We start from the raw sequence: 25,781 nt of genomic DNA, 5'->3' as shown, positions 1-25,781 counted from the left end.
AAATAAAAACATTTTGAAATGGTAACAAAAACGTGCCCAGACTTCGACTTCAGCCTAGGCGCGCGCGACCTCGTTATTTGCAACAACAGCAACAACAACAACACACTGACAACAAGCAACAACAATTAGAAGTCTGAAACATTTGTCAGTAGAAATTTATAGAGCCACCCGCATGAGTTGGGGCTTTTGACCAAATACAGAACAGGCCAATTCAACTGTTGAAGCTTGAGCAGAAGATAAACGTATTTATTGTGCATTAGAGCGGAGCAAAAGTCGTGAGCGCGTGAGCACGAACACGCACACGGACAAACAGCTAAATAGATTAGATTTGATATATAGACGAAATAAGGCTCAGGCTGAGGCTGAGGCACTATGGGCCAGAGGCCAAAGATTTCTAAGAAAAAATCAATTGGAAAAAATAAGAAATTAAAATTGGAAAAAAAATATATGGAATTCCTTTAAATATATAATATAACATGTTGAAATAAATATAGCGAATGATTGTAGATTTTTTTAAATATATAGAAATATATATTTAAATGTATAATATAAATAGAATCATTATAGTTTTTTTTTTTTTTTTTTTTTTTATAAATATATTTTAAATATAAAATATTTTTTAAAATACATCGAGATCATGTCACTTGAAATTTCTGTAAATAGTGGTTCCATATTTACTAAAACGTATTTCGTAATTATTTATTGGCCATTTCAAGTGTTATATATTGCACTTAAATTTTAGTATGATAAAATATGTAAAAATAATGTTATATAAATTATTTATCGCCATTATATAGCTTGATCAACCAGATTCCTAATATTCAATTGCTATAAATTGAAGTGAGTACGAGAGAGAGAGAGAGAGAGAGAGAAAAAAAAAGAGAGAGAGAATAAGAGAGAGAGAGAGAGTAAGAGAGAGAGAGAGAGAGAAAAAAGAGAGCGAAAGAGGGGAAAGAGCGAGAGAGAAGGAGAGAGAGAGAGAGGGAGAAAGATAGGGAGAGAGAGAGAGAGAGGGGGGGGGGAGATAGAGAAAAATGATGGTTTCGCTTCACTATTTATTAGATATAAATACAGAACACTTTAGAATACATGCATAATACTTTCCTTAAAGCATGATCAACTGTAAAGGAAGAAATATATTTTTGTAGAATCATTCTATTTTTTCTTAACTTCATTCAGTAATCACTCATGCCTTTCTGTTTAATATAATATCTGTGATCTTTAATCTTTAGCTAAAATTGGCATCTTTCGGAATATGATTAGATAAATTTATTGATTGACTTTCAAGTTATTTGTTTATAGTATTGCTAAATCAATTGTTTCTGGATTAAACATTTTTGGACATATTGAAATTCAAGTCTCGAACCGGTTTGTATATTGAAACAGGCTTAAAACTTTTATTTATTTTTAATAAATTGGATTTTTTATATTATGTAAAAAAAAAGTCTGAGGAGATACGAGTTCGCATTTCAAGTTGACTGTAAATTATTCTAAGCTAATTTCGAACCATAAATCGGAATATATTGATTTATATTTGGTAAAGCTTTAATAAATTCTTTTATTATTGTAACCAAAAAAAAAAAAAAAAAAAAAAACAATAAATAAATAAATATAAATAAGTTCGGTTCCCTGACTGCGAGTTGAACTAGTTAAGCTTGTTTATTATACCCATTAAAACTGGAAATTTTGGGCATATTGGTTCTGTAAAAACGTATTTCAGAGGTAGTGCCGTCTACTTATATTTTTGATCTGATGAGCTGAATCAATCTTAAGGTTGGAAATTCTAGATCCCTGTGATAAATAAACAGAATTTTGTTAACTCCCTAAACATAGCTCAACCTCCTTTACCTCCCATAATTAACGTAATACAAATTGATGCACATATCTGAATGTCATTATTGCGCTCATTACTGAAATGCATCTTAAAAAGTTATTGAACAATTAATTTCCCACAGTAAAGACCTTGAGCGCAGCTCAAGTGCAGTCGCTGCGTGAACTGCGCAGTAAGCAGAGCGTGTGTTTATGTGTGCGTGTGTGTGAAAGCATAGCAACTCTGCTTAGAGCGCAGGCTATCTGCCAGTCAGGCACTTCCCACCTATGATTGTATACATCAGTATATACAGAGAATATAGAGTGTGCTTGAAACACCTGCTTTGCTTAGAGTCCAGGGTATCTGCACGGCATGCACTTCACAATCTTTATATATAAATATATACAGAGAGCATAGAATGTTTGAAATATATATCTGCCAGTCTTGCACTGCCTACCCCCGATGTACATATACATATATACAAAAAATACAGTATGATTAAAAGAGCAGCTCTACATAGAGTCCAGGGTATCTACTAATCGTTCACTTTCCACAAATGTATACAAACAGAGAACATCAAATGATTGAAACAGCTGCTTTGCTTAGAGTGCTGGGTATCTGCTAGTCGTGCACTTCCCACCAATGATGACTGCAGAGAGCATAGAATAATTGATATATAGACTCAAGTTAGAGCTCACTCTCCACTTTTGATGTATACATATATATATACAGACAGCATAGCATTATTGATATATCAACTTGGCTTAGAGTCCAGGGTATCTGCTAGTCGTGCACTCTCCACTCAGAACTTTCTGCTGTACCTCAAATTGTGTTGAAAATATTTGTGACAAAGCAATCTCTAAACAATGATAGCTCGCATACTTTTCAGCACTCGTGCACGGAGAGAGAGAGAGAGAAAGAGAGGTATAGATATTCGGAAAAGTTTCACTTGGCTCAGCGCGCATTCAGCTCGGCTGAATTGGTATTTACTTTGCCGTCATTCTCGACGCTTTGCTGAATGCCTTCAATTGTTGCTGCTCACAAACAATTGCACAGAATTTGGTCATAAATGAAATGTTTCAACAGCGCGCAATTTGTCACACATCAAATAATGATTGTCAACGTGGTGGGCGTGGCTGGAGGTATATGTATGTGTGTGTGCAATTGTCACTGACCCACAATAGACAATATATTTATATCTAATCAGGCAGAGTTTTTATTACCAAAACATTCCTAAATTCATAAATAAACTATGAAGTGAGACTAATTGTTGATATAAAATAAGTCGAGCATAGAATACGCTTTCTATATATAATATTAATGTAATAGATAGAACATAGAATACCCTTTCCATATTTAATACAATATTCTATAATAACTAGACAATTTTAAATTGATAAATAAAATAGTTAAATGTATGGAAAGCTGTTGATGTAAAATATATATAAAAAAAAACTGATCCCCTTGCCCTTTATATATGTATATTTATATCTGATTTCTCATATCTAATATATAAGCAAGCTATATAATATATAAGTTATTTCAACCTTTTTGCTAATTTGCCCATTTCATAATTACCTGCTGCCGTTGCAGTAGTATTAGTGAGGCTGAGAATTGCTGTCTGAATATTATCCGAAAAGGTTTGTGTCTTAGCTACACGTTGCATATTTCTAGCTAATGCAATATCCTCTAAGGCTCACTGCGTATGAGTGAGTGAGAGAGAGACAAACATATATAGCTCTGAACGCAGTCGCAGCTGTTGCTGTGTGAGAGTGAAATGACTAATCTGAGTTTTGAGAGCAGGAAGAATAGACGAATAGGATTCGTCATTCTGGAAAGCTCATTGCGAAAGATTTATCGCCCAATCGGCTTGATGAATTGATTATATGAAGTAAACAAATTGCCACAAACTCGATAAATATGCTGCAATGTAGAAAAGGGTCAAAGACATTTTCGACTATGCAATGTACAGGCAGATAATACCCTATAAAAATATATAGAAAAAAACGCTAAAAGTAGCCAAGCCAACAAACAATCAACAAATAAAATCCATTCCAATCAGGAGTCGTAAAAATATCGATTAAATAGCAGCACTCATAAAATGCACAATGAATATGAAACACAAATAACAGTAATAATAATAATGCTGTATAATGCATTGGCAATCATTTTTCTTAGCAATGAATCACTGAATATTTAATTCCTAAAGTAGAATATATACGATATACTTAACAATAATATATGTTAAAATATTTGTATTCTATATATTGGATACTATTCTCAATTATTTGATCAATAAAGTTGTCTGTAAATAAATATATGATAAATTAGTTTGATATTTCATATAAGACATGTCTATTGTAAAAGGGAAATCTGCCTGTTTAGAATACAAAGAACTTAGACGACAAAATGGAAAAAGTGAAATTGGATGAAGTCATCGATATTTTGGAGCTATTTTAGCTGCTTTTTGAGAACAGAAAATAACTGAGTTACTAAATAATCTTTAGCTATAATATAAGAGATGATGAATGTTAATCTATATACTATAATTATGGATCTAGATGCACTTTCAGTTCAAGAATATGTATACATCTACATCATTCATAATATGGAATCAATTTCTAGACTAGATATTAGAGATGAGGAATCTTAATCTATGCCATGTAGTTCTCAATCTAAATTCACTTTCAGTTCGCCTAGCTGACAGATCTGCATATATACATATATCAATCAAGTAGGGATATATGTATATCTGCATCATCCTGACTACATTGATCTCGACTCTGATTAAAATCTGCTACTTCACAGATCTGCATATCGATGCATTGCGTCGATCGATCGATTTAGTTCCACTCCCTGAACAGTTTTATTGCTCTTTGGATTAATAGTTTTCAGCTTGAACGCGATCTTACTGAAATCTGTGCTAGATTGCAATAATTAACTCTTGCGCTAGTTTTTATCGCAGTTCGCCTTGGGCCACAGACAGTTTGCTGAACTTTGAATTTAGTGTCGATCGATAACAGGAGCGTGACAAATCGATTAGATTTTCATTAGTCAGCGATACGATGATGAATCAAATCGAATCGAATGCCGCCCACTTTTCACAGCCCAGCCGACTCGGCCCCTTCGTCTGCCCAGGGTATTCTCATTGAGCAACATTCACAGGGCACATTGGATGCCCAGTGGAGTGTAAAACTAGATGCAATTCGAACTATGCCAGGGGCCATGTGCCATGACGAGGGTTGTTCAAACAGAAGAGAATGGGAGCTAACAGGGAGAAAAGCGATCTGAGATTAAGAAGAAGAGATAGACTACGGACAAAAGGGCAGAAAAGATTGGGACGAGATGGGAGGAGAAGAAAAGAAAAATGTAAGAGGAGTACCGAATGTGAAGAGATGATAAAGCAACGAGAAGAGAAACGAAAGGGAAGAGAAGAGATTAAATGGAAAGAGAAAGGGAGCATAGAATGTTAAGAACAGAGAAAAATGGCTAAAGAAGAAAAGAATATGAGAAGAGCGAGAAAAAAGAGAATGGGAAGTGTAAAGAGGAGAAGACCATGCGAAGAGAATAGAAGATGGTAGGCTGAGGAGAGTGTCAGAGCAAACAATAATGAGCAATAATGTTAAGAGAATGAGAAAAGAACAAAATAAGAAGTAAAGAGAATTGTCGAGAAGAGGAAAATGTAACAGAAGAGAATGAAAAGGGAAAGGAAGTAAGAGAGACGAGAAGAGAAGCAGAAATGAAAGATAAAAATTGTTAAAGAAAACAAATTTAATAAATTAATTAATAAAGAGCAGAGCGGAGTGGAATGGAAAGAGAAGAGAGATAGCAGCTCTGCCCAGGCATCTGGGTATCTGCTCGTCGAGTACCCCCAGAAAGGAATAGGTAGAGATGAATTGCCTCAATAATACTATATATACTTGTCAAACGCCCCTCGCCTAGCAAATAATTGCTTTTACACTTTACAAGCTTGCCGCGTCAATTCGTCAATGGGTCTGTGTATTGTGTGTGTGTGTGTTTGTTTTTGTTTTTTAGTATTATTATTCGTTTTAATTTGCTTATTTTTTTTTTGTATTTTTAATTTGCGCAATCTGAAGCTACGTGCAGCGCTTCGAGCGCGACATTCTCGACTCGGGGCTTTGCAGCGAATAGTTAGCGCGCTAATTGCCGTTCGCAATCGAAACTGTTTGGCTGGTTCTGAATCGAATTCGGGAACTGGCGATGGAACTGGTAATGGAACTGCTAATGGAACTGGCTCTGGTGACTGGTTCTGGTTCTGGTTCTGTTGTTGGTTCTGGTCAGACTCGTTTGTATTCCCCTTGCACAACAAACAACAACAACAACAACATTGAGGCGGGGCGTGCCACATGTTGTTGCCACATCAACTTTCTTTTGGCAGCGCTGCGGCTTAATTGTTTGGCCCACATCAAAAACATCAGCCAGGGCATACGCGGCGTATGCGCAACAATTGTTTACGCTCTTTAAATGTTATTTTTCTTGCTGCTGCTGTTGCTGTTGTTGTTGTTGTTGTTGTTGTTGTTGCTCGCAAATGCGCAGTGCTTAGCAATTCATTAATTATTTCAACTAAGTCGATTTTGTTGTTGCTAATTGTCGAGTTCATTGATTTTTATCGACATTTTGCAATCGCTGCCAACATCGGTCATATGTCTATATATAGAAAGCGGCGCTGCAACGCAGTCCATTGAATCATCAATGGCCAGTCGAGAGGCGACAGGGTATCTAACCTAACATTTATGCAGCCAGTTGTTGTTAGACATTGCTGTTGTTGTTGTCAGTTGTTGTCGACTTGTGCCGGAAGTTGGCAGAGCCATAGTTTTGGGCATAAGCGCGGTGAGTGACACCGCTTGGCCGCTGAACATGGCACATGCCGGCACGTCTGGCCAATAGAAAGTGGATAGCACAGAGTAAACAACCCCCCACACCACACTCCACACTCCACACTCCACACTCCACACTCCACACTCCATACTCCATACTCCTCCACTGCCCGCCTCCCCTATCCCCTCCTCAGCAACTGCACCAATACCTGAGCAGCAGAAAATACTTAGAGCTTAAGTCATCGCAATTTGCACCTCGGATTATAAAACTCATATACTATATATATATCGAAATGCTACTTAAATTTAGTTTACGCCCAACAACCCCCAACCCGCCCCTTTTGCTATTTGCTGCCCCATACCCCTTATACCCGCTCTCTCTCTCTCTCTCTCTCTCTATCTCTCTCTTTCTATCTCTATCGCTGACAAAAGCTTGCCAATGGCGTACTTAAAAGCTTGCGCTGTTCCGCTCGCTACGCCAAAAGCAAATCAAAATCGGCGATAAATCTAAATGCGCATCTGAAGCAACAACAGAAGAAACAAAATCTACAACAACAACACGAACAGCAACAGCAGCAACTGCAGCATCAGCATCAAGATCAAGTGGAGGAGGCTTTGTATGCGAATGTCGACGAGCTAATGCCAGCTGAAATCGAAGACGATGCTCTAATGGGTAATGCGCAGGTAAGCGTTGAACACGAACATCCCCCCCGTCGCCTCCATACTACGTGTGCCACCAAACAGCCAAACAACCCCATCGTCATCAAGTCCACAAAGAAATCGAATTCAAAATCAAACTCAACTTCAAGTAGCACTTGAAGTCAACTTCAACTCGAACTCAACTTCAACTCAACAACATGAACTTCAACTCCACCTCAACTCGAACTAAGCCTCGGCTCAAACTCAACTCGAACTCAAATTCAACTCCAACTCAACTTAAACTGAAATCGACCAACCAGAATCTCAACTCCACCTAAACTCCACTCCACTCCACCTCAACCTCAACCTCAACTCGAACTAAGCCCCGACTAGAACTAGAACTCAACTCGAACTCAGCCTCGACTCCACCTTAGCTCGAACTCAACTCCAACTCGAACCGCCTCCAATTTAACTTGAACTTAAATCCACCAAACACTTCATCTTCAGCTCCACCTCAACTCAACTCCACCTCAACCTCAACTCGAACTCACCCTCAACTCGAACTCAATCTCGACTCCACCTCAGCTCAAACTCAACTCGAACTCAAATTCAACTGCAACTCGACCAACAACTTCAGCTTGAACTTGAACTTGAACTTCTACCCCAGCTCAACTCAGCCTTAACTCGAACTCAACTTAAACTGAATTCGAACTGAAATTCGACTCAACTCTAACTCAACTTCATTCAACTCAAACTCGAATTCGAATCCAAACTCAATTATTGGCTATTAATTTGATTATGTCTTGGGCAAGCCATCAACAACCTCATGCTACCCCCGCCAACCCTTATCATTGTTTTATTGTTTATAGCCTGCCGACAGGTGTGTCTATGTGTGTGTTTGTGTGTGTGTTTGGTTTTTTATGTTAGTGCTAAACTCGTTTGCCAGCAGCCATTCGGCATTTAGCAACTAAGTGCAACTTATTTATAAGCCATTCGCATGCTCCAATGACAGATGGCAAACGTCTCTACAAACTCAGAGCCATTTACCTGTTTCAGCATTCCTCCTACTACAACTACGTCTCTCACCCTCTCACCCTCTCACCCTTTCGTTCTCTCGCTCTCTCTTTCTCGCACGCTCTATCTCTCCAGTGCAAATAAATATTTTGCAAGGTCTTTTGATCGCGCACCTGTTAATTAATCATTGACACAGCTAAGATGCTGTTTGCGCAGGTGCAAGACTTGTACTAGCTTTAAGCTAACCCGCAACAGCTGACGAAAGCTTTCAATGCAAGCTTTCAGCATTGCCACTACTCGCAGCTAGATGGCGCCACTCGTGCAGCGATTTGCTCAACTGAAAAAACTTTGCAAAAGTTCGTTAACTTTGATTTAGTCAGTGTTTAGTTTAACTTACTATATTTTGTCTATATGTCTAAAAATATACTACAAATGATTTTTTATATCTGGATATAAAAATAATACCGAAATATTTCTATACTCGCTCAAGAAATGAAAAGAGTATATTGGTTGTGCTCTACCACCTTAAATTATAGAGCAAAATTAAACTAAGGGCTAGAAATTTTTTATAGCGTATACCAAGGCATAGATATTTCGTGTATTGTTAATCTCGGCTCATTGAGGGCGTGGCGAATCGACAAAACAGTTTTACATTTTACATTCTGCAGTTTCAGATTTAATTGATTCTCGAACTCCTCTATTTATGTATATCCATAACTACAGACATATCCTCGCTTAAATAGATATATATACTATTTAGATCTTAAAGTTTAATCTGAATTGTGAATAATATAGCCGTGGATAATACATACACAGATGTATATGAAATAGATCAGCAAATCAATCAGTAGAAAAATTGTATTGAAAGTATTTGTAATAGAGTAGCTCAAGACTAGATGATCATTACAACTTTAATAGTTAAAAAAAAAGAAAGTACATACATGTTACACAAGCTTCGAGCTATTATAAGCAAATTTTGGCATTTGGAACAACGATCAATTATATATCCTATTTTCGTCTGGCTTCAAACTTTGTTACCTAGAGTTAATTCTTTGTAACAATTAAATAAACAAAACAAATTTAATAATATCCTATACATGGAACCTTAAATTTTGGGCATGACACATTGGAAAACATCGACTTTGCATGAAATTGCTTTGAAAATATATACAAATATACCAAGTGATATCTACCTACATACATATGTACATATAATTATAATTATATATTGTATGATAAACAATACTCTTAAGGTGCCCTCTCAACATAATAAAACATATAAATAAATGGTAAACAGTATTAGCTTTAAAGGTTATTGGAAATTGGTATTGGTAATGGTATTGGTATTATCATAGATCAAAGCATAATTAAATTCCCACATATCCATCAATCAATCAAAACATATCCTAACCACATACATGCCAACATATACATATGGACATCATATAACATTCTCATTTTGTATTCTCTATGTATTTCCAGGTAAGCTCAAGCTCAATTCCAAGCCATTTTCAGCACAGACCAAACAATGCCTGCCAAAGTAAGTTGCAATGCTTAATTAAGTTTTTTTTTATTTCCGATCAACAACAGATTGTCACATAAATGTCAAAAAATACAAAGCTCACAATAAAACGTTGCCGCAAAAAAAAAAAAAAAAAAAAAAAAAAATTAAATGCAAAAAAAAATACCCAAAAAAATTCAAAACAAAAACACAAAACAAACCCGATTAACGGCTTTTCGGCCATTATTGTCACATCTGTTGAAGATGTTGTTGTCTTTTTTTGTTATTGTATGCAGAAGCAGTGGCTGCTGTTAGCTTGTGCAAGAACCCTGCGAATCTCGGTCAAGCAACAAGTGCAGCCGCCGCGCCGCAGCAGTAACAGCCGCTGCCAGCATCGCAGTCAGCGCCAGCGTCATGTGAACTGCGCCGTTAGTGCTAATCACGCGCTGAATGCTAATGTAACGACACAGCACTAACATACACACATACATACAAACGTAGATGTGCATGCATTCATATATGATCATCTCTCAGCATACATATGCATAAAGCTGCGATGGCTGCTGCTAAGCAGCATAAATTTGCAGCAGTTATGCAACTGCAACTGACATTGCCCATAATACCGGTACTTGTCAACGAGGCGTCGCGACGTCGACTGCGACAGCAGCAGCAGCAGCACGTGCATTTAGCTGGTTAAATTATTGTAACAGCCAGTGCACAGTGGTTATTGTCTGTAAGGAAAATATGTAAAAGTTGAGTTCAAAAACAAAAAAAATATATATATTAATAAAATTAAAGTTAATGAATTAAATATGTAAAAATTGTGTTATTAAATATATAAAAAATAAAAATAATAATAATAAATAATATAATAAATGTAACATTTTAATAAAGAAAATATGTAAAATTGAAGTTAAAAACGTGTTTAAATAAAAAAAATTAATGTAATAAAAAAATATGCAATATAAAAATGAATTAAAAAAAAAACACACACATAATAAAAGCTGTTTTTTAGCTTTTTATAATGAAACTAACAAGCAATTTTCGATTTTCCTATATTAATAAAAAAAGTACAACATATTGAACATGTATATTGTATTGTATTGTATATGAACCACATTTTGCCATTAAAAATTAATTGCCAACATTTGACTAAATAAAACAATTTATTATAGCAACACATTGAGCAAACCGCTCTGAGGCAACTAAGCAAATCTGTTAAAAATAAATAAAAAGCCAACAATAAAGAATTTAATATTATAATAAGATTGAATAGCTTTCGCCTCACGGTGCGCAATGGCAAACGGTATATGTGCTGCCCAATCAACGAATACCGCTTTGCATGCTGCGACGACAGATGCTTATACCGTAACAGTGCAGCCGCGTCCAAATATTTGGCCTACGCGTTGACAACAACAACGTCAGCAACAGCAGCAACGGCAGCGCAGCAGCGCAGCAGGTGTAGCGGCTCTCCTGCGTCGCGCCGCTGCAGCGGTCAACAGCAAAGCACGTCTCTACAGCAGCAACCGGCATGATGCGCTTGCGCTCCGCACTCTGCACTCTCCTGCGCTCTCACGCTCTCGCGCTCTCTCTCTTTTAAGCGCTCGGCGCAATGCTTGCTCTCTTCAGCGCGCTCTACCCGTGCCAGCTCATGCGGCATGGGATATGACAGGCCAAGTGAGAAGATGAATTTCTATGATGAATTGCTAAGTAGCTGCTCTGAATTATAATTATATAAATATAATGATAGTTTTTGAGTTGCTAATTTAATTAAAATCAATCAATTTACACTAAATTTGCCAACGTGTCTATTTGAGTTGTGCTTATGCTGCCCTGGCTAGGGTATCTGTGCAGCTGCTCTTAAAACGTTCTCTGTGGTTCTGCTTTGATGTTTGGTGCTGCTGTCGACGCGTCGCTGCTACTGCGACGTACGGTGGCTGCTGTTGCTGCTGCTGCTGCTGCTGCTAAGGTTGCCGTTGGCTGCGCTTAGTCTGCCGTTGTGCGTCGTTGACGTCGCCTCGACGTATTTTAGCTGTATTTGTGAACCGTTCTAAATTTAGTTGGGATACGCAGCGGCCGCGAGGGGCGCATTAAATGCCGACGCCGTCGTCGACGTCGACGTAAATTCTGTGTTCACTTCATTAAAATATCGTTTATTTTCGGTAATTCGCTTTTACATAACGCACACGCGTAAATTAATTTTCAAATTGGACTAGTTTTTTTGTTATTTATTTCATCTTTTTTTTTTTTTTTGGTTTTTAATTATTGTGCTTGTGTCAAATGTGCGAAGAAACAACAACAAAACGCAGTGTGATCTAACTCTTAATTTATATTATTCATTTTCGCTTTGATTAATGGTTCCCGCACCTGTGACAGTCCGCGAAATCAATGGATTTTCAAAAGAGCAAAACAGATTGCAAAACCCATGTCTGGTAGAGCCCATAACAATTGTTATTATCTATAGACTATAGTGACTGCTGCACATTACCGTTACAAGAACATTTGTATCGACAAATCAAAACATGTTCTCAGCTCTATAGATATAGCCCATAAATGCCGCCCATGTTCGCCGACCTTCAGATCGCACAGAACTTGAGCTTGTGAGAGATGCGCAGCAAAAATGAGAACAGAAGAAGAAAAAAAAAAAAAAACATTGAACATATTTTGATGATGGTCAGACGTGTGACAAATTACAAGATCTGTATCTTGTGCAAATGCAACAAATTTAGATACAAATGTATCTTTTAGTCGTTACGTGGCTTTTACGCACTGCACTTTCCATGAGATGTTTTTGTGTTTCTTCTGCTTTTCTGTTTCGGCAGCCAAATGCATTTTATGATGATCCACATCTTTTTTTTTCCAAATGAAAATCTAAACATTTCGGGCTCTTGAAATTGTGCCAATTATTTTGTTTCACTTTCGGCCAAAATAGAACACAATAAAACGGTAGCAGTTTCATGGTATTTGGGCGCTCTATCTCACATAGTTCTTATTTTCATGGATATATGTAGATATAGATATAAATGTATGTATATATGTAAATGTATGTATGTTCTTGCTGTGCCCTGTGCCATCATTTCGCTGTCGACCCTATTTAGCATAAGCCGTGAGGCCCTTCGAGTCTGTTCTAGTCATCAATTTATGTAGCGCCGTAACCGTTAGTTAATTCTTTGTGACCGGACCAAGCATTGTTAATTAGTCGCCTCTTTATTTCATTCACTCTCTCTCGCTCTTTATCCCCGTACCTCTGTCTCGCTCTTTTGCCGAACGAAATAACAACAAAGTTGGACAAGAGGCAACATCGAATGACAGCGACATAAATCCAACATGCATAGTTCTCGATCGAACAAAAGACAAACAACAACAACAACAACACGGAACAACATGAATAGAAAAACTCGCAACATTCCAATGGGTCAAGCAAAGCATAAGCCGTCTATCCAATTGGAATCAAAATACAACTGCAGCCAATGCTGCCCATTTTCTAAAAAAAAAAAAAAAACAAGCAAAATCAATTGTCATCATAGAGTGAGAGAGGGGAAGGGAGGGAGAAGGAATGAGAGTGAGAGTGTGAGTGTGAATGGGCTGAGGTAAGAAGTGCAATTGTCACATAGCGCAAGCAGCTTTTGTCTGTCGGCCAACGCTGACATTTGCCGATTGCTATGCGCTGGCCGATGTCATTGACTCTTCGCCCGATTGTAAATTGTTTAAACTTTACAACAGCAATGATTGAACCCCATGAACTGCCCTGTCGCTGAGGTTAATTATGTTAAGTGACGCACATCTCATGTTTGTTACAATTCGTAAACAATTTTCGCGTGGCTTAGATTGACTTAGCGCTACAAATTTCCGGAACGAAACATGTGATACGAAAATCTGATGTACGATCGTACACTTAGTCACTGCAGATCTCTGGCTCTCTAGCTGATACTACATATAAGTTTATTTATTTATTTATTTATTTTTTTTGCCAGATAAAGATAAAGATAAAACTGGCAATCTCGTTCGCAATCTGGAGCTAATCAGCTGGCTTATATAAGAGACCCGACTCCTATCGCCCACCAAATATACGTATTCACGCATATCTCTCTCTCTCTCTCTCTGTCTCTCCTTATATCTCGTGCTGGACAACTTAAATACTAGACAAACACGTCCTACAGCCGCTGGCCGACTATCAAGAATGTTTCGATATAAGAATTCTTTCTGAAATAGCTAAATGAACTGCCGATTCTGAGTGTTATGACATGGCCCCCACACACTCACACAGAGACAACGACACCGACACCGACACCTATTATCACATTGTGCAAATAATACGAATTTCGAGAGACAACAATAACAACAAAAACAATTAAATATACCTCATTAGGTGAACATCTCACATTGTGATCGTCCCGCCCGACCTTTCGCGTTTGTCGCAACATTTTTGCGCGATAAGTTGCAAAAATATTTGCTTAAGTGAAACAGAAAGTGCCGCAGACCGAATTCACTTCAAAAACGGGCCGATAATATATGTATATATATAGTATTTAAATGTGCATGTTATGCTCTGCAATATTTGACAATATATATACAATATTTATACATATTTATTCATTATATACATGTCTGTTTATTCATATTCATTCATGGGAAACTTTTATCCAAAAGAATTTTGTACAGAACTTTTTCCACTCGAAAAATACCTCAGTTTCTCTTCTTATTTTCGCTTACACTTAATTTCCACATTTAATTGTGGAATTAAAGAATTTTGTATTACATATTTGTACACATGTATATAAAGAGAGAGAGAGAGAGAGAGAGCTTTCGTAGATCAATCGTTGACTAAAATATTTTACGAAATTAACTTAACAAATATCTTAAATTTCTCTTCTTTCTTAGCATTCCAACTAATTTCCACATTTGATTGTGGAATATATAGAACTTTTGCTTATCAATGTTTGACTTTTTGTGTCTCTCATTTATTTTCCATACTCACTTGTAGAATTACATATATATAGAACTTTGGTGTGTGATTTTCGAGCACAACTTAAAAACAGAAAAAATCAATTTCTCTTTTTACATTCCACGCATTTTTTCCAATTATTTGTAGATATCTATCTATGACTGGATTACTATTACTAAACTATCTGCCTAGAGTTTTTTGCTTAAAGCAGATTTCTTATCAAGTATTATTATGTTCTATTATTCTATTCTGCTTTTAATTCTTAGGCAAAAAATTCGTAATCAAATTTTATATAGAGTTACTGGCTTGGACTTTACAGGTCAAGCAATCAGAAGAAAAACCCTAAATAAATCTATTTTGTTTTATATACATATAAATATATATATATATTATATTTGGCTTTTCTGAATATATTTTTAACAACAATTTGTTTATGGTGCAGCACTTATTGAGATATATAGAGCACATCGTACCGAAACTCAAAGATGCAAAACCAGCGAAGAAACCTAGAGAAATTTGAAAAATTTGTGAGTTCTATTCCAGATAAGATAAACTGCATAGAACGTGTCTCATTCTTTTCAACTTAAGTAACAGATAAATTTCGAAATTTAAGAAATAAACTCAAGCAAAAATGATTGTCACACAGAGTGTGCACAGATATAGAGTATTTTTTGATAGAGCTCGAATAGAGCTAGCTGAGTTTTTATGATTTTCTACAAAACGAAAACACATCTATTAGAATTACTTGATTCCACTTATGACAGATTGTCATAACTCTCTAAAGTTCATTTGTTAAGTAAATCTTAGCGTTGGCAGCCATCGATGGCTCTACATATACTATTTCCAGTGGAAATGGGGCGAACTGGGGCGTGCTGTGGCATAGTTTCCTAATGATCTAATGATCTCAATGATCTAATTTTGGAAATGGGCTTCTGGAAGCTGTGCGTCTAACAAAGAAAACATTAGTGTGGCATGGGATCACTTAGTTTTATCTCGATATATTCAAACACAACACACACACACACACACACACACACATCTATATAGCCATGTCACAGTAGTCCATTTTTCAACTGTCAATCAGTTTTGGAATACAGCGTCTAGTCGAATTCTTTGCCTTTTCGCTTTCAGTTGACTGTAAATTTAGTTCATATTTAATGTACGAGATTTGGTAAAAAGCTAAACAAAAATTATCCATAATACAAATTCCAGTAAAATTGTCCAAATTTGACGAACGTTAACAGATGCATTAAATGGTAAATCCAAGCTCATTTATTCTAGCTAAACAAACTAAACTAAGCTGAACTAAGCTAAGCTAAGCTAAACTAAACTAAACTAAACGAAGTGAAACCAGAAACCACAAACCAGAGCGTAACAGAGCGCTGTTAACTAACAGAGCGCGCAGTCGACTGTAGCCAGGCTGTTGTTGCTTAACATTGTTGCAAGTGAGGAGGGACGTTCGCTTCAGGCGGTGACCTTGGCACTGGCCACGCCCACAAATTGTGGCTATGGCATTATACGTCCTATTTATTAAGCATAAATTGCCAACACTGTGGGTGGGGGCAATTGGGCTAAAAAGGGATGCCGCAAAGGATTTTCAATTGGCAGGTGTTGTTGTTGTTGCAGTTGCAGTTGTTGTTGCAGCAACAGCTCCTCTGGTTGCAATTGCAATCGCGCCTATTTATAGCTGAGCGGAGTGCAGTGCCTGCGGCTAGCCGCGACTCCACTGATTGTTTTCAGATGATTTTTTTCTCATTTCATTTTATTTTTCTGCTTTTTTTTGTTATCCGTCTGGCAATAATTTATGTTATTTGTCTTTAAAGCCCGGACCCGAGCCCGAGCCGAGCTCGCATAATTGCGGGGTTTCGCTTGCAGCGGCCTCTCGATGCGCCCCGTGCAATTAGCCTCTGCCACTGTGAAGTCGCTGCTGCAACTTCAGCAGGTTCATGCGGCTGCCTCAAGTGGCCCTTCGTCTTGTTGGCCAACTCAGTGGCAAGGGCGAGGGCGAGGGCGAGGGTGAGGGCAAAACCTTTGACTGCATCTAAGGCCGACTTTTGCTCAGATATGGGCCCTGTTCATTAGCTCAATTGTTTGCTCACTTGTCACACTCCAGTTCAAGTTGCACTCCATTAGCCAGATACGTGCCACATCAGTGCTTTGCGCTCGCAGCATTTCTCTTTGTTAACCTTTCTTCTATCAGCAGCTGGCTGGAGCTGGGCGGGATTGAGTGGCGAAAGGCTGCTGCGATGCTCCCAGACTAACACTAATACCAGACGAGAACTAGACTTTACTCTGTTTATCGACTTATCTATCTGTATATAAACAAGTGAGCATGAACGACTGCTCAATACCCGCTCATGAGATTACTAATACAGGCTAAAAATGTGTAAGAGGTATATACATGTACGTTTACGTTAAAAAAGTGGAAGATATCTATATATAGATAAAGGATGTACGTGGAAAAACATGTTCACACATGCACATGCACATATAAAAGCTATATATATGTACATAGAGTTATACGTATACATATATTGTATTTCGGTCTTTCATAAATTTTTCTTTCTCTGGTCTAAATTGACCTCCTTCCACTTTGATTAGAAAGGAAAGAATTTTCAAAATATGAATATTACAGATATTCAACATATGCATGTATATTCACTATACTGTACATGTATGTATATTCTGTTATATGTATGTACTACATGGAATTTGTTTATAGAGAACTCCTATTTTAGCTTTGCTTTGGATATGTATAGTTAAGATATTACAGTTCTAATGATGTATATGTAACATTCATATATGGTTATTATCTATAAGGCATTACATACATATGTATGTATAAGTGTATGCACATAGAGTACCTTAATGTAGATCAATCATTATTAACTCGTCTAGACTCAAATTTATTATGCTATATCATGAAATTTTCACCGTTAAATTTACATGCATATACATTAAATATTTATACTCTACTTCATAACACGTTCCAACCAGTACTTTATGCATATTTCAAAAATTATCAAAATCAGTCAAATAGGGATTTGCACTTTCCAAGCTTGGAGAACTGTTCCATGTATTGGAATTTCTATGAAAAATAAAACTTCTCAGACTTTCTTAGATAAGCTTCAAATATCAGGGCATTCGCTAGTTGAGCTAAATTTTCCAACATGTGTTCACGTGTTCTCTTTGCAAATTACAAATGCAATTAGCTTTAACAACAATGAAAGTCAACAACAGCAGCAACAACAACAACAACAACAACACCAAGAACAACAACAACAACACCAAGAACAACAACAGTAATATCAACAATAGCAAAATGTAATTAAATTGTTTAACTTACTACGGTTTCGCTTGTTGGCATCATAGAATAGAAATCGCAAAAGCGTTAACTGTTGCAAGCAGAGCGCAATTAATAACCAGATAAACCCGAACCCGAGCCCGAGCTCGAACCCGAGCCCGAACCCGAAACCGGGCACGAGCCCGTACCTTGGCACCTTAAGTCGATATTCACTTACAGCGAATGGTACAAGTGCACACCGATCACATGGATACATACATACATGCATACATATACGTATATGCATATGTGTGTGTGTGCGTGTATTGAAATTTCATAATAGCAAACAGTGCAAAGCTCCATTAGCCACAGTTGCTTTTAAAGTTCGCATTTAATTGGCAGCTCTGCCTCGCTTCGCCTTGCCCTTCCTCCACGCTGTCCACCCACTTTCCATTGTAAGCTTGACGCAGGTACATGCATACATACATATGTATGTATGTATAAACATAAATACGTACATATGTATTTATCTGTAAATAGAGTCATATATGCAAACAAATATGCATGCCTATACGTGTATTTAAGCGCACGTACAGCTATACACTGGGCAAAATTCTATTAAATAGTTCAAAATGCCATCAAATATCAACTGTAAAAGCTTTTCAACTACAACAATCAACATGCATACATATATGTATGTGGCTCAACTCAGTTAACAGACATGAACTTTTTCTCAGTGTATCGTTTAGCGAATGATAGAACTACATACATACATAGCAGTCTGCTTGATGGCGTGCTTGGTCTTAGCATTGATCACGAAAAGCACGTAGCTTACATACATACATACATACATATTCATATAGATAGCATGTAAATTCAAAATATGTATTTGTTTAAATAACAGTAAAATTTGTTTTATTTACAGTTGCAAAAACGATTCATTTAGATCAAATTAAAAATCTGAAAAAAAAAATAAATAAATAAATAAATAAATGCTGGTATGCAGAGCATGCGATAGTCGTGTAAGCTCAGTTTAGCGACCTCGCCTAACTGGAAAGTAAATAGTTCATAAATAAATTATTTTCAATAATTACCAACACAATTGCAAGCAAAATCAATGAAACGAAAATGACACAAAGAACAAGCAATTTTCGGTTGCTAATAATGCTCAGCCAAAATATACCCTGCTATTCTGCACTAATTTATATAAATATACATGCATACAAGATATATATAAGTATGTATATGCATACGTATAGGATATATAGGATATTAATATGTATGTATATCATATACAAGATAATTTTTTTTTACGCTTTATTCATCTGATTTAGGTTTTGTCCAGATATTCTATAAATAGGGTATAAAAGCCATAATTCGGTAGCATACCAAATATTATCTTCCAATACATATATATGTATGTGTATGTATGCGTGTGTGGCATAGCTGTGCATGCATTGTTTATGTCGATGCTTAAGAAGCAAAATAGAGAAACGCCGAAGACGGACGCGTCGCTGAAGGCGGCGCAGTTGCTGTCAATTCCGATGCCAACGCAGCGATTGACAAAACAAACGCACATCACTGTTTAGCTGTGGTCTTCCTCTGCCTCTGCCTCTGCATCTACCACTGTCTTTTTTTTGCCTTCGCCTCTGCCTCTTCTTTATGCTTCCACACCAATTCTTAATGCACTCTTTGACTGTCCGCTGTCGCTGCCTTCATCGCCGTGGATCAATAAACAAACAGTTTTGTAATCTCTACCTGCACTAAAAGTGGAGCAAAAGAGCGCTGATAGGGGGGGTCGTGTTCGGCGGGTCGCCATGTCCAAACTGAGTATTAATGTGTGTGTACATGAATACATACATATGCATGTAAGCCTGACAGCATAGGCAGGGGTCAAATAATGCAACACTTGCTTGTTAGAAAGAGAGCGAAAGTGTGTTTGTGTCTCTTTTATTGCTCTTTTTTGACTGCAGCTGATTCTTATGTTTCGCTTGCTCTTTCCCCCTTTACCAATTCTTTATTAGTGTGTGTGTGTCTGAGCATGTACATATGTACATACATATATTTAGGTGAGCGTCGGCCTAGCGTTGTTCGCGTTTTATGTTTTATGAGCATAGGGTATTTCGAGCATATAAGTTGAATGCGATTAATTAAATCTATCAGCTCAATTCGAAATGTATTATATATGTATGCTTTGTAAGATATTTTATTGTATGGCTATCTTAATGTCTTAATTTATACACTTATATGTACATACATATATGTACATATATACTACTTGGTGCTACCGTACTCTTATCGCTTAAAGGGTGTAGAGGAGTCGTGCTACTTTTCGAAGTCAGCCCGAGTTGCCTGCAACAACAACAATGTGAAAAAACCTTCATCATTTGTGTTTATTCTTTTGCTTTGGCTTCCTTCGGCTCCGACGTTTCTCCACTTCGCCTTGCTGTCGCTTGCTTCTGCACTTGCCGCCTGTTCCAGTTGCGTTCTCCACTCTCAGTTTTTCGACAATTAGTGGTGCGCACGCAATGTGAACGCGCATATGCGAGACTCGTGCAGTGCCGTTAGATCGAATTTGAATCGAAAGTCTAATCTAAAATATTTATTTAAATAATTCGCGCAGAACGATGAATCATTTGCGTGTGCATAAGTTTAAATTGGGTGGCAAGGACAATGCGGCAATGGCCGAAATTCCTTCCACTAACGCCTCCGCGGACAACAACAACAGCCTCAACAATAACAACAACCACAACAACAACAACAACAATAATAATGGTAACAGTGCAAAGGGATTCCTCACACGCATCAAGCGGTACTCGGTGCTGGGCAATAAACTCAGCCGCCGCCACTTAGGCAGCATGACCTTGCCGGGTGGTGGCGGCTCCGGCAAGGATCGTTCCGGCTCGCCGGGCAAATTGGCCACCGGCAGCTACAACATGACCGGCAGCAACTCCGAGGATCATCGCCTGGAGATCGGGGCACCCATTCTCATATCGACCACAACCCTGGACACCGATCGCTTCGGTGTGACCGAGGCGCGTCTCAAGCAGATCGGCGGCGGCATTGCCAAGACATCGTCCATCGTGCGCACCCTGACGCCGCGCAGCTCCGACGAGGAGGAGTTTGTGGACGCGTGTGGCACGCCGCAGGCGGATCATCAGTCAGCCGGAGATGGCATCGAAATTGATCATTTTGAGACACCGACGCATCAGCCCGATCACAAGCTGTCGCCGCCGCCCACACCACCACCGCCGCCACCACAGTCAGCACCACCGCCGCCACCACAATCAGCACCAGCACCGCCAGCAGCATCAGCAGCAGGAGCAGGAGCAGGAGCAGGAGCAGCAGAAGCTTCTGTTGAGCCGCCCTTTCGACGTCCGCGCATTGCCCGCCAACAGCAATCGCAATCAGTGCAGAATCTGCATCGCTCCGAACTGAAAGTCTACTTACACAAGTCGCCGTCGATGACGCTGGACCTGAACGTGACGGCGCCGCCGCAGCTGGGCCTCAATCTGCCCGAGCTGCCGGAGCTATATGGCGCCAGCGAGCTGAGCCTGGCGGCCAGCGAGAACAAGGAGAACCACAGCACACCGCAGCGTGAACAGCGAGGGACTCAGACGCCCGAGCCGAGCCGTTATATGGGTGGCTTCAATAGCATTGACTCCTTGCAGCGGCTGACATCGCAGCGGGGCTCCAAACAGAGCTTGGGCAGCTGCCGCAGCAGCCGGAGCCGCAGCAGGAGCCGTAGCCGCAGCAGAAGCAGAAGCCTGTTGAGCAACAGCCAGATCAGCATCACGGATGAATTTGACTTCGATCTCAAGTCCGTTAGCTATACGAGCCTGAATGCCCAAAATCTGTTCGTGTCCATTGACGAGCTGCAGGAGATAACCCGGCAAATCAACGAGACGGAGGACTTCAATCGGGAAATCGATCTGGAGTACTGCACGCATCGGGATCAGCTGCGTCCCAATGAGCGTCGCATCACACTGCTGAAGAACAAGAACCAGCGCCTGATCAGCTTCAATCACAACAAGGAGAAGCTGCGCAAGGGCTGGCACGGCATGAAGCACTGGCTGGGCGAGGAGAGTACCAAGCTCAAGGAGGTGGTGCGTCAGCAAACACCACTCAAGCGCGTGGCCCAATCCAAGGTCAATCTCAATCAGTCCACGGCCAGTGGCAACCGCCAGTCGATGTCGCCGGATCGCAGTCGTGACATGACCGAGAGCTGTGAGGATGTCACCGAGCGCACCGACTATGATCCTTCGCTGTCGCAGAACCCCAGTGAGGAGGACTTGTCCCCGAATGCCAAACGGTTCAAAGACGAGGTACAGCTAGAGAGGCTAGAGCATTGTTTGGTCCACATTCCCGGCTAAATAAATCATTCATATCACATTTATTATATTTATACTTGACAATTATACTGATAGATCTCTCTCTCTCTTTCTCCCTCTCTATCCCTGTTTCTTCCTCTCTAATAGGGGCAAAACGGCTTCGAGGAGCTCCGACGCTATGTCAAACAGGGCGGCGACTTCAGCAAAGAGCTTATATTCGTTCTGCAAGAGCGGTGAGTACTATGGAAAGGAATCCGTCTTTATGATAATATTAAAAATCCCCATAGAGGACTCTTGAGATTAGTGTTGATACCCTGACATTATATCAGGGTATAATAGGATTCATGGCAGAACCCATAAAGTATATACAATATATTTCATAGATCAGATTCACGAGCTGAGTCGATATAGCCATGTCGTCTGTCCGTCCATTTGTGTGAACCTGCTAATCTCGTAAACCACAAAAGCAACAGACTTGAAATTTTAAATGTATATTCGTGAATACTATAGGCAGTACGAATTGATTATTTTTTTTTGATAAGTCATTCCATTTGATTATTATCGATAATATTCCATAAATTAACTTTAAGAACAGCTTGAATACCATTAGAGCTAGAGATTTCAGATTCGTTGTGTAGGTTTGTGTAATGAATGCAAGCATTTAGCAATTTTTGGAATTTTAATACCACGCCCCTACGCCCCAAATTTGGAAAGACTCATATTTCAAATACTTGATACTTGCGGTTTTTTCAAATACACAAATTTGAATGCTATTATCAGAAAGCTTGATTTAGAAACTCTATCTTGAAGAAAAGTTGTTCAATAAATAAGTCCCATGGTAAAGCGCAGTTAGGATCTCTTTACTGGAACCCTCTTAATGCAGCAACTCTTCCAGATAATAATATATATATTTCTCTTACTATCCTCCATATATGTATATATAGTGCTGACTCGGAGCTGATCTATTCAAAGTCGCTCTCGAAGTTGGCCAACAAACTGAACAAAGCGGGTCGAGAGATTCCTGGCAGCGTGGCGGACGCCTGGCGTGGTGTTGCTACAGAAATGGAAAGTCGCAGCGACATCCATCGCCAGCTGGCAGTCTCGCTGACCGATGAGCTGGTGAAGCCGTTGAAGACAGTCGTGGACAATCACCACAAGACACGCAAAGCGGTAAGTGCTGCAAGCGAATCCCTTATCGATCATCGAATCTAATCGGAGCTCATTTGACCAGGTCGAAAGCAATGTGGACAAGGCGGCTCGTGTGCTGAGCGAGTGGCGTGTGAGCGAGGCGAAGGCCAAGAAGGCCTCGCACACGGCCGCCCGGGAGAACGAGAAGCTGCAGGATGCGATGCTGGACGTGCGCATACAGAAGTCGCCGTCGATAGCGCTGCTGCATCAGGGCCCCAACAAGCTGGCCGCCGAGAAGGAGCTGAAGTCGGCCGAGAAGGACTGCGCCAAGCTGGACAACAAGCGCAAGAAGGCCGAGGAGGCGGTCAAGCGGGCGGACGTCGAGTACTACACGCTCTGTGTGCGCGCCGAGCGCGCCCGGGTCGACTGGGAGATGGCCGTGCTGCGCGGCTCCTCGCAGCTGCAGAGCAGCGAACAGCATCGCGTGGGCAACATGCACAACTTTGTGCAGCAATACGCTCGCCTCATCAACGACATGAATCCCATTCTGGGCAGCCTGACGAGCAGCCTGCAGCAGCAGCTGGACGCCTGCAACGTGGCCAAGGATATGCAAGTGGTGCGCAACATACGCCGCAACTCGGAGGGGCCCAGCGAGCAGCTACTGCCGGACTTTTACTGTGAGCACACAACGCTGGCCATGAACCGGGAGCGGCGCAAGCACTCGCTGATCAAACTGCTGCAGCTGGTCAAAACGGATTTGGAACGCGAGCGACGCTCCCGAGACGGACTGCGCGGCCTGTCCCAGTCGCTCAACAATCAGGAGCATCAGAATATTACCGACAAGCTCTATCACGTAAGCTCTATCTACTGCAGCTAATGCTTTGTGCTTTGTGACTCACTCAGATTTCACTCTAGATACGCTCGATGCTGACCTATCTGGAAGGAGCACGCTTGAAGCTGCATACGGCGCTGCTGGAGCTGGATCACAAGCCGCGTACTACGCATCCGTTGGCCCAGCACATACAGGTAAGCTAAGAAAGGAAATATATATGTAAATATATATGTATATTGAAACAAACATTTATATATTCACTGTGTAGATAACGCGCGATCGCACTGGCCTGCAGCAGAGCATCCTGAAGGTGCCCAACTGGATGAAGAACAACGACAAGACGCAGCAGACGAATGCATTGTTGTCGCAGGACACTAGCGATGGCGGCGTTGCCACCGACCAGGATGACTATGCACAGCTGCAGGCGCAGACAAACAGCTCCTGTGCAAACATTAACGTCGTGGCCGCGCCCACCTCGGCGCTGCTGAAGCACTTTAATCGTAGCAAGAGCAACATTGAAAACTTTACCAGCCAACCAAAGATAATCTCGACAACCAATGCATCGCTGGCGGCGACAACTATAACTGCTGCGGGGGGCGCGGCAGGCAGGTCCAAGACGCTGACCAGTGGCCAGACGAACGGACGCACAGACGATCGCGGGCAGGCAGACGGCGGCTCCAATCAGCAGGACTCTGACTTTGATGAGTTCAGTTCGCAGGATGAGGACGAGGGCGATGCCGAGCCGCAATCGGTGCAGAATTTTTATCAAAACACGCAGGAGGTGCAAAGCTCGTCGATGAGCTCCCAGGGCGCCAATAGCAATTTAACCAGCGTCAGCTCGAAGGATGGCGGCCAGTGCCAGGTGCTCGGTCGCTGCAAGGCCCTCTACAGCTATTCACCGAAACTCTACGACGAGCTGGAGCTGACGCCCGGCGACATCATCGAGATTCATGCCAAACAGGACGACGGCTGGTGGCTGGGCGCATTGCGCAATCAAATTGGCATCTTTCCGGCGACCTATGTGGAGGACTGTACCTAGCTACCGATCTATATAAGTCACATAGTTGTGTAAGAGTTTGTGTGACTGGAGACTTAAGTCTGTGTGAGGGCGTGAGTGCATGTGTGTGAGTGTGTGTGTGTGTGCCTATAAGAGAGTATGTGGGAGCGTGATACTGGAGGAAAGTCGAATTGTATTTGATTTCGTTTATCTTCCTTTTTAATATACATACATCATATATTATATATATACATACACATATATATATATATATTCTTACAACGAGCTTTAAAGGTCTCTGCATTAAAATATCTAAATTTTAACTAAAGAAACACATTTTGTATTGGAATCATACTATTATTATTATTATCATTATTATTATTATTATTATTCGTAGTTCCCAATTTAGCCATTTCTCTTGCACACCTATTTGTGACTCTGTGTAGTTGTCGATATAATTAAA

The 25,781-nt window shown here is 39.9% G+C and overlaps 1 protein-coding gene across 6 annotated transcripts in view; it reads left to right on the top strand.

Annotated features, from left to right (window-relative positions):
• LOC6583963 (nostrin) overlaps positions 1 to 25,650 on the top strand; it is a 32,945-nt gene extending 7,295 nt beyond the window's left edge. Inside the window, exons 1-7 of one of the 6 annotated variants that reach the window (XM_032732042.2) lie at positions 11,857 to 11,964; positions 20,654 to 22,355; positions 22,509 to 22,594; positions 23,306 to 23,531; positions 23,593 to 24,342; positions 24,405 to 24,515; positions 24,590 to 25,650. In XM_032732042.2, the coding sequence (XP_032587933.1) occupies positions 20,658 to 22,355; positions 22,509 to 22,594; positions 23,306 to 23,531; positions 23,593 to 24,342; positions 24,405 to 24,515; positions 24,590 to 25,360 (3,642 nt within the window). In that variant the 5' untranslated portion in view covers positions 11,857 to 11,964; positions 20,654 to 20,657 and the 3' untranslated portion in view covers positions 25,361 to 25,650. Of the gene's footprint in view, positions 1 to 7,080; positions 7,333 to 11,856; positions 11,965 to 15,842; positions 16,004 to 20,512; positions 22,356 to 22,508; positions 22,595 to 23,305; positions 23,532 to 23,592; positions 24,343 to 24,404; positions 24,516 to 24,589 lie in introns of those variants that run through there. The other 5 variants (XM_015161355.3, XM_015161356.3, XM_002009587.4 and 2 more) reach the window with 5 other exon arrangements.
• The last annotated feature ends 131 nt before the right edge of the window (positions 25,651 to 25,781 follow it).

The sequence above is a fragment of the Drosophila mojavensis genome, unplaced genomic scaffold, assembly GCF_018153725.1.
Source record: "Drosophila mojavensis isolate 15081-1352.22 unplaced genomic scaffold, ASM1815372v1 contig_136, whole genome shotgun sequence".
In the NCBI taxonomy this organism is placed as follows: Eukaryota; Metazoa; Arthropoda; class Insecta; order Diptera; family Drosophilidae; genus Drosophila; species Drosophila mojavensis.
Note: the sequence above shows the minus strand (reverse complement) of the source record. Positions and strands in the feature narration are given on the sequence as shown.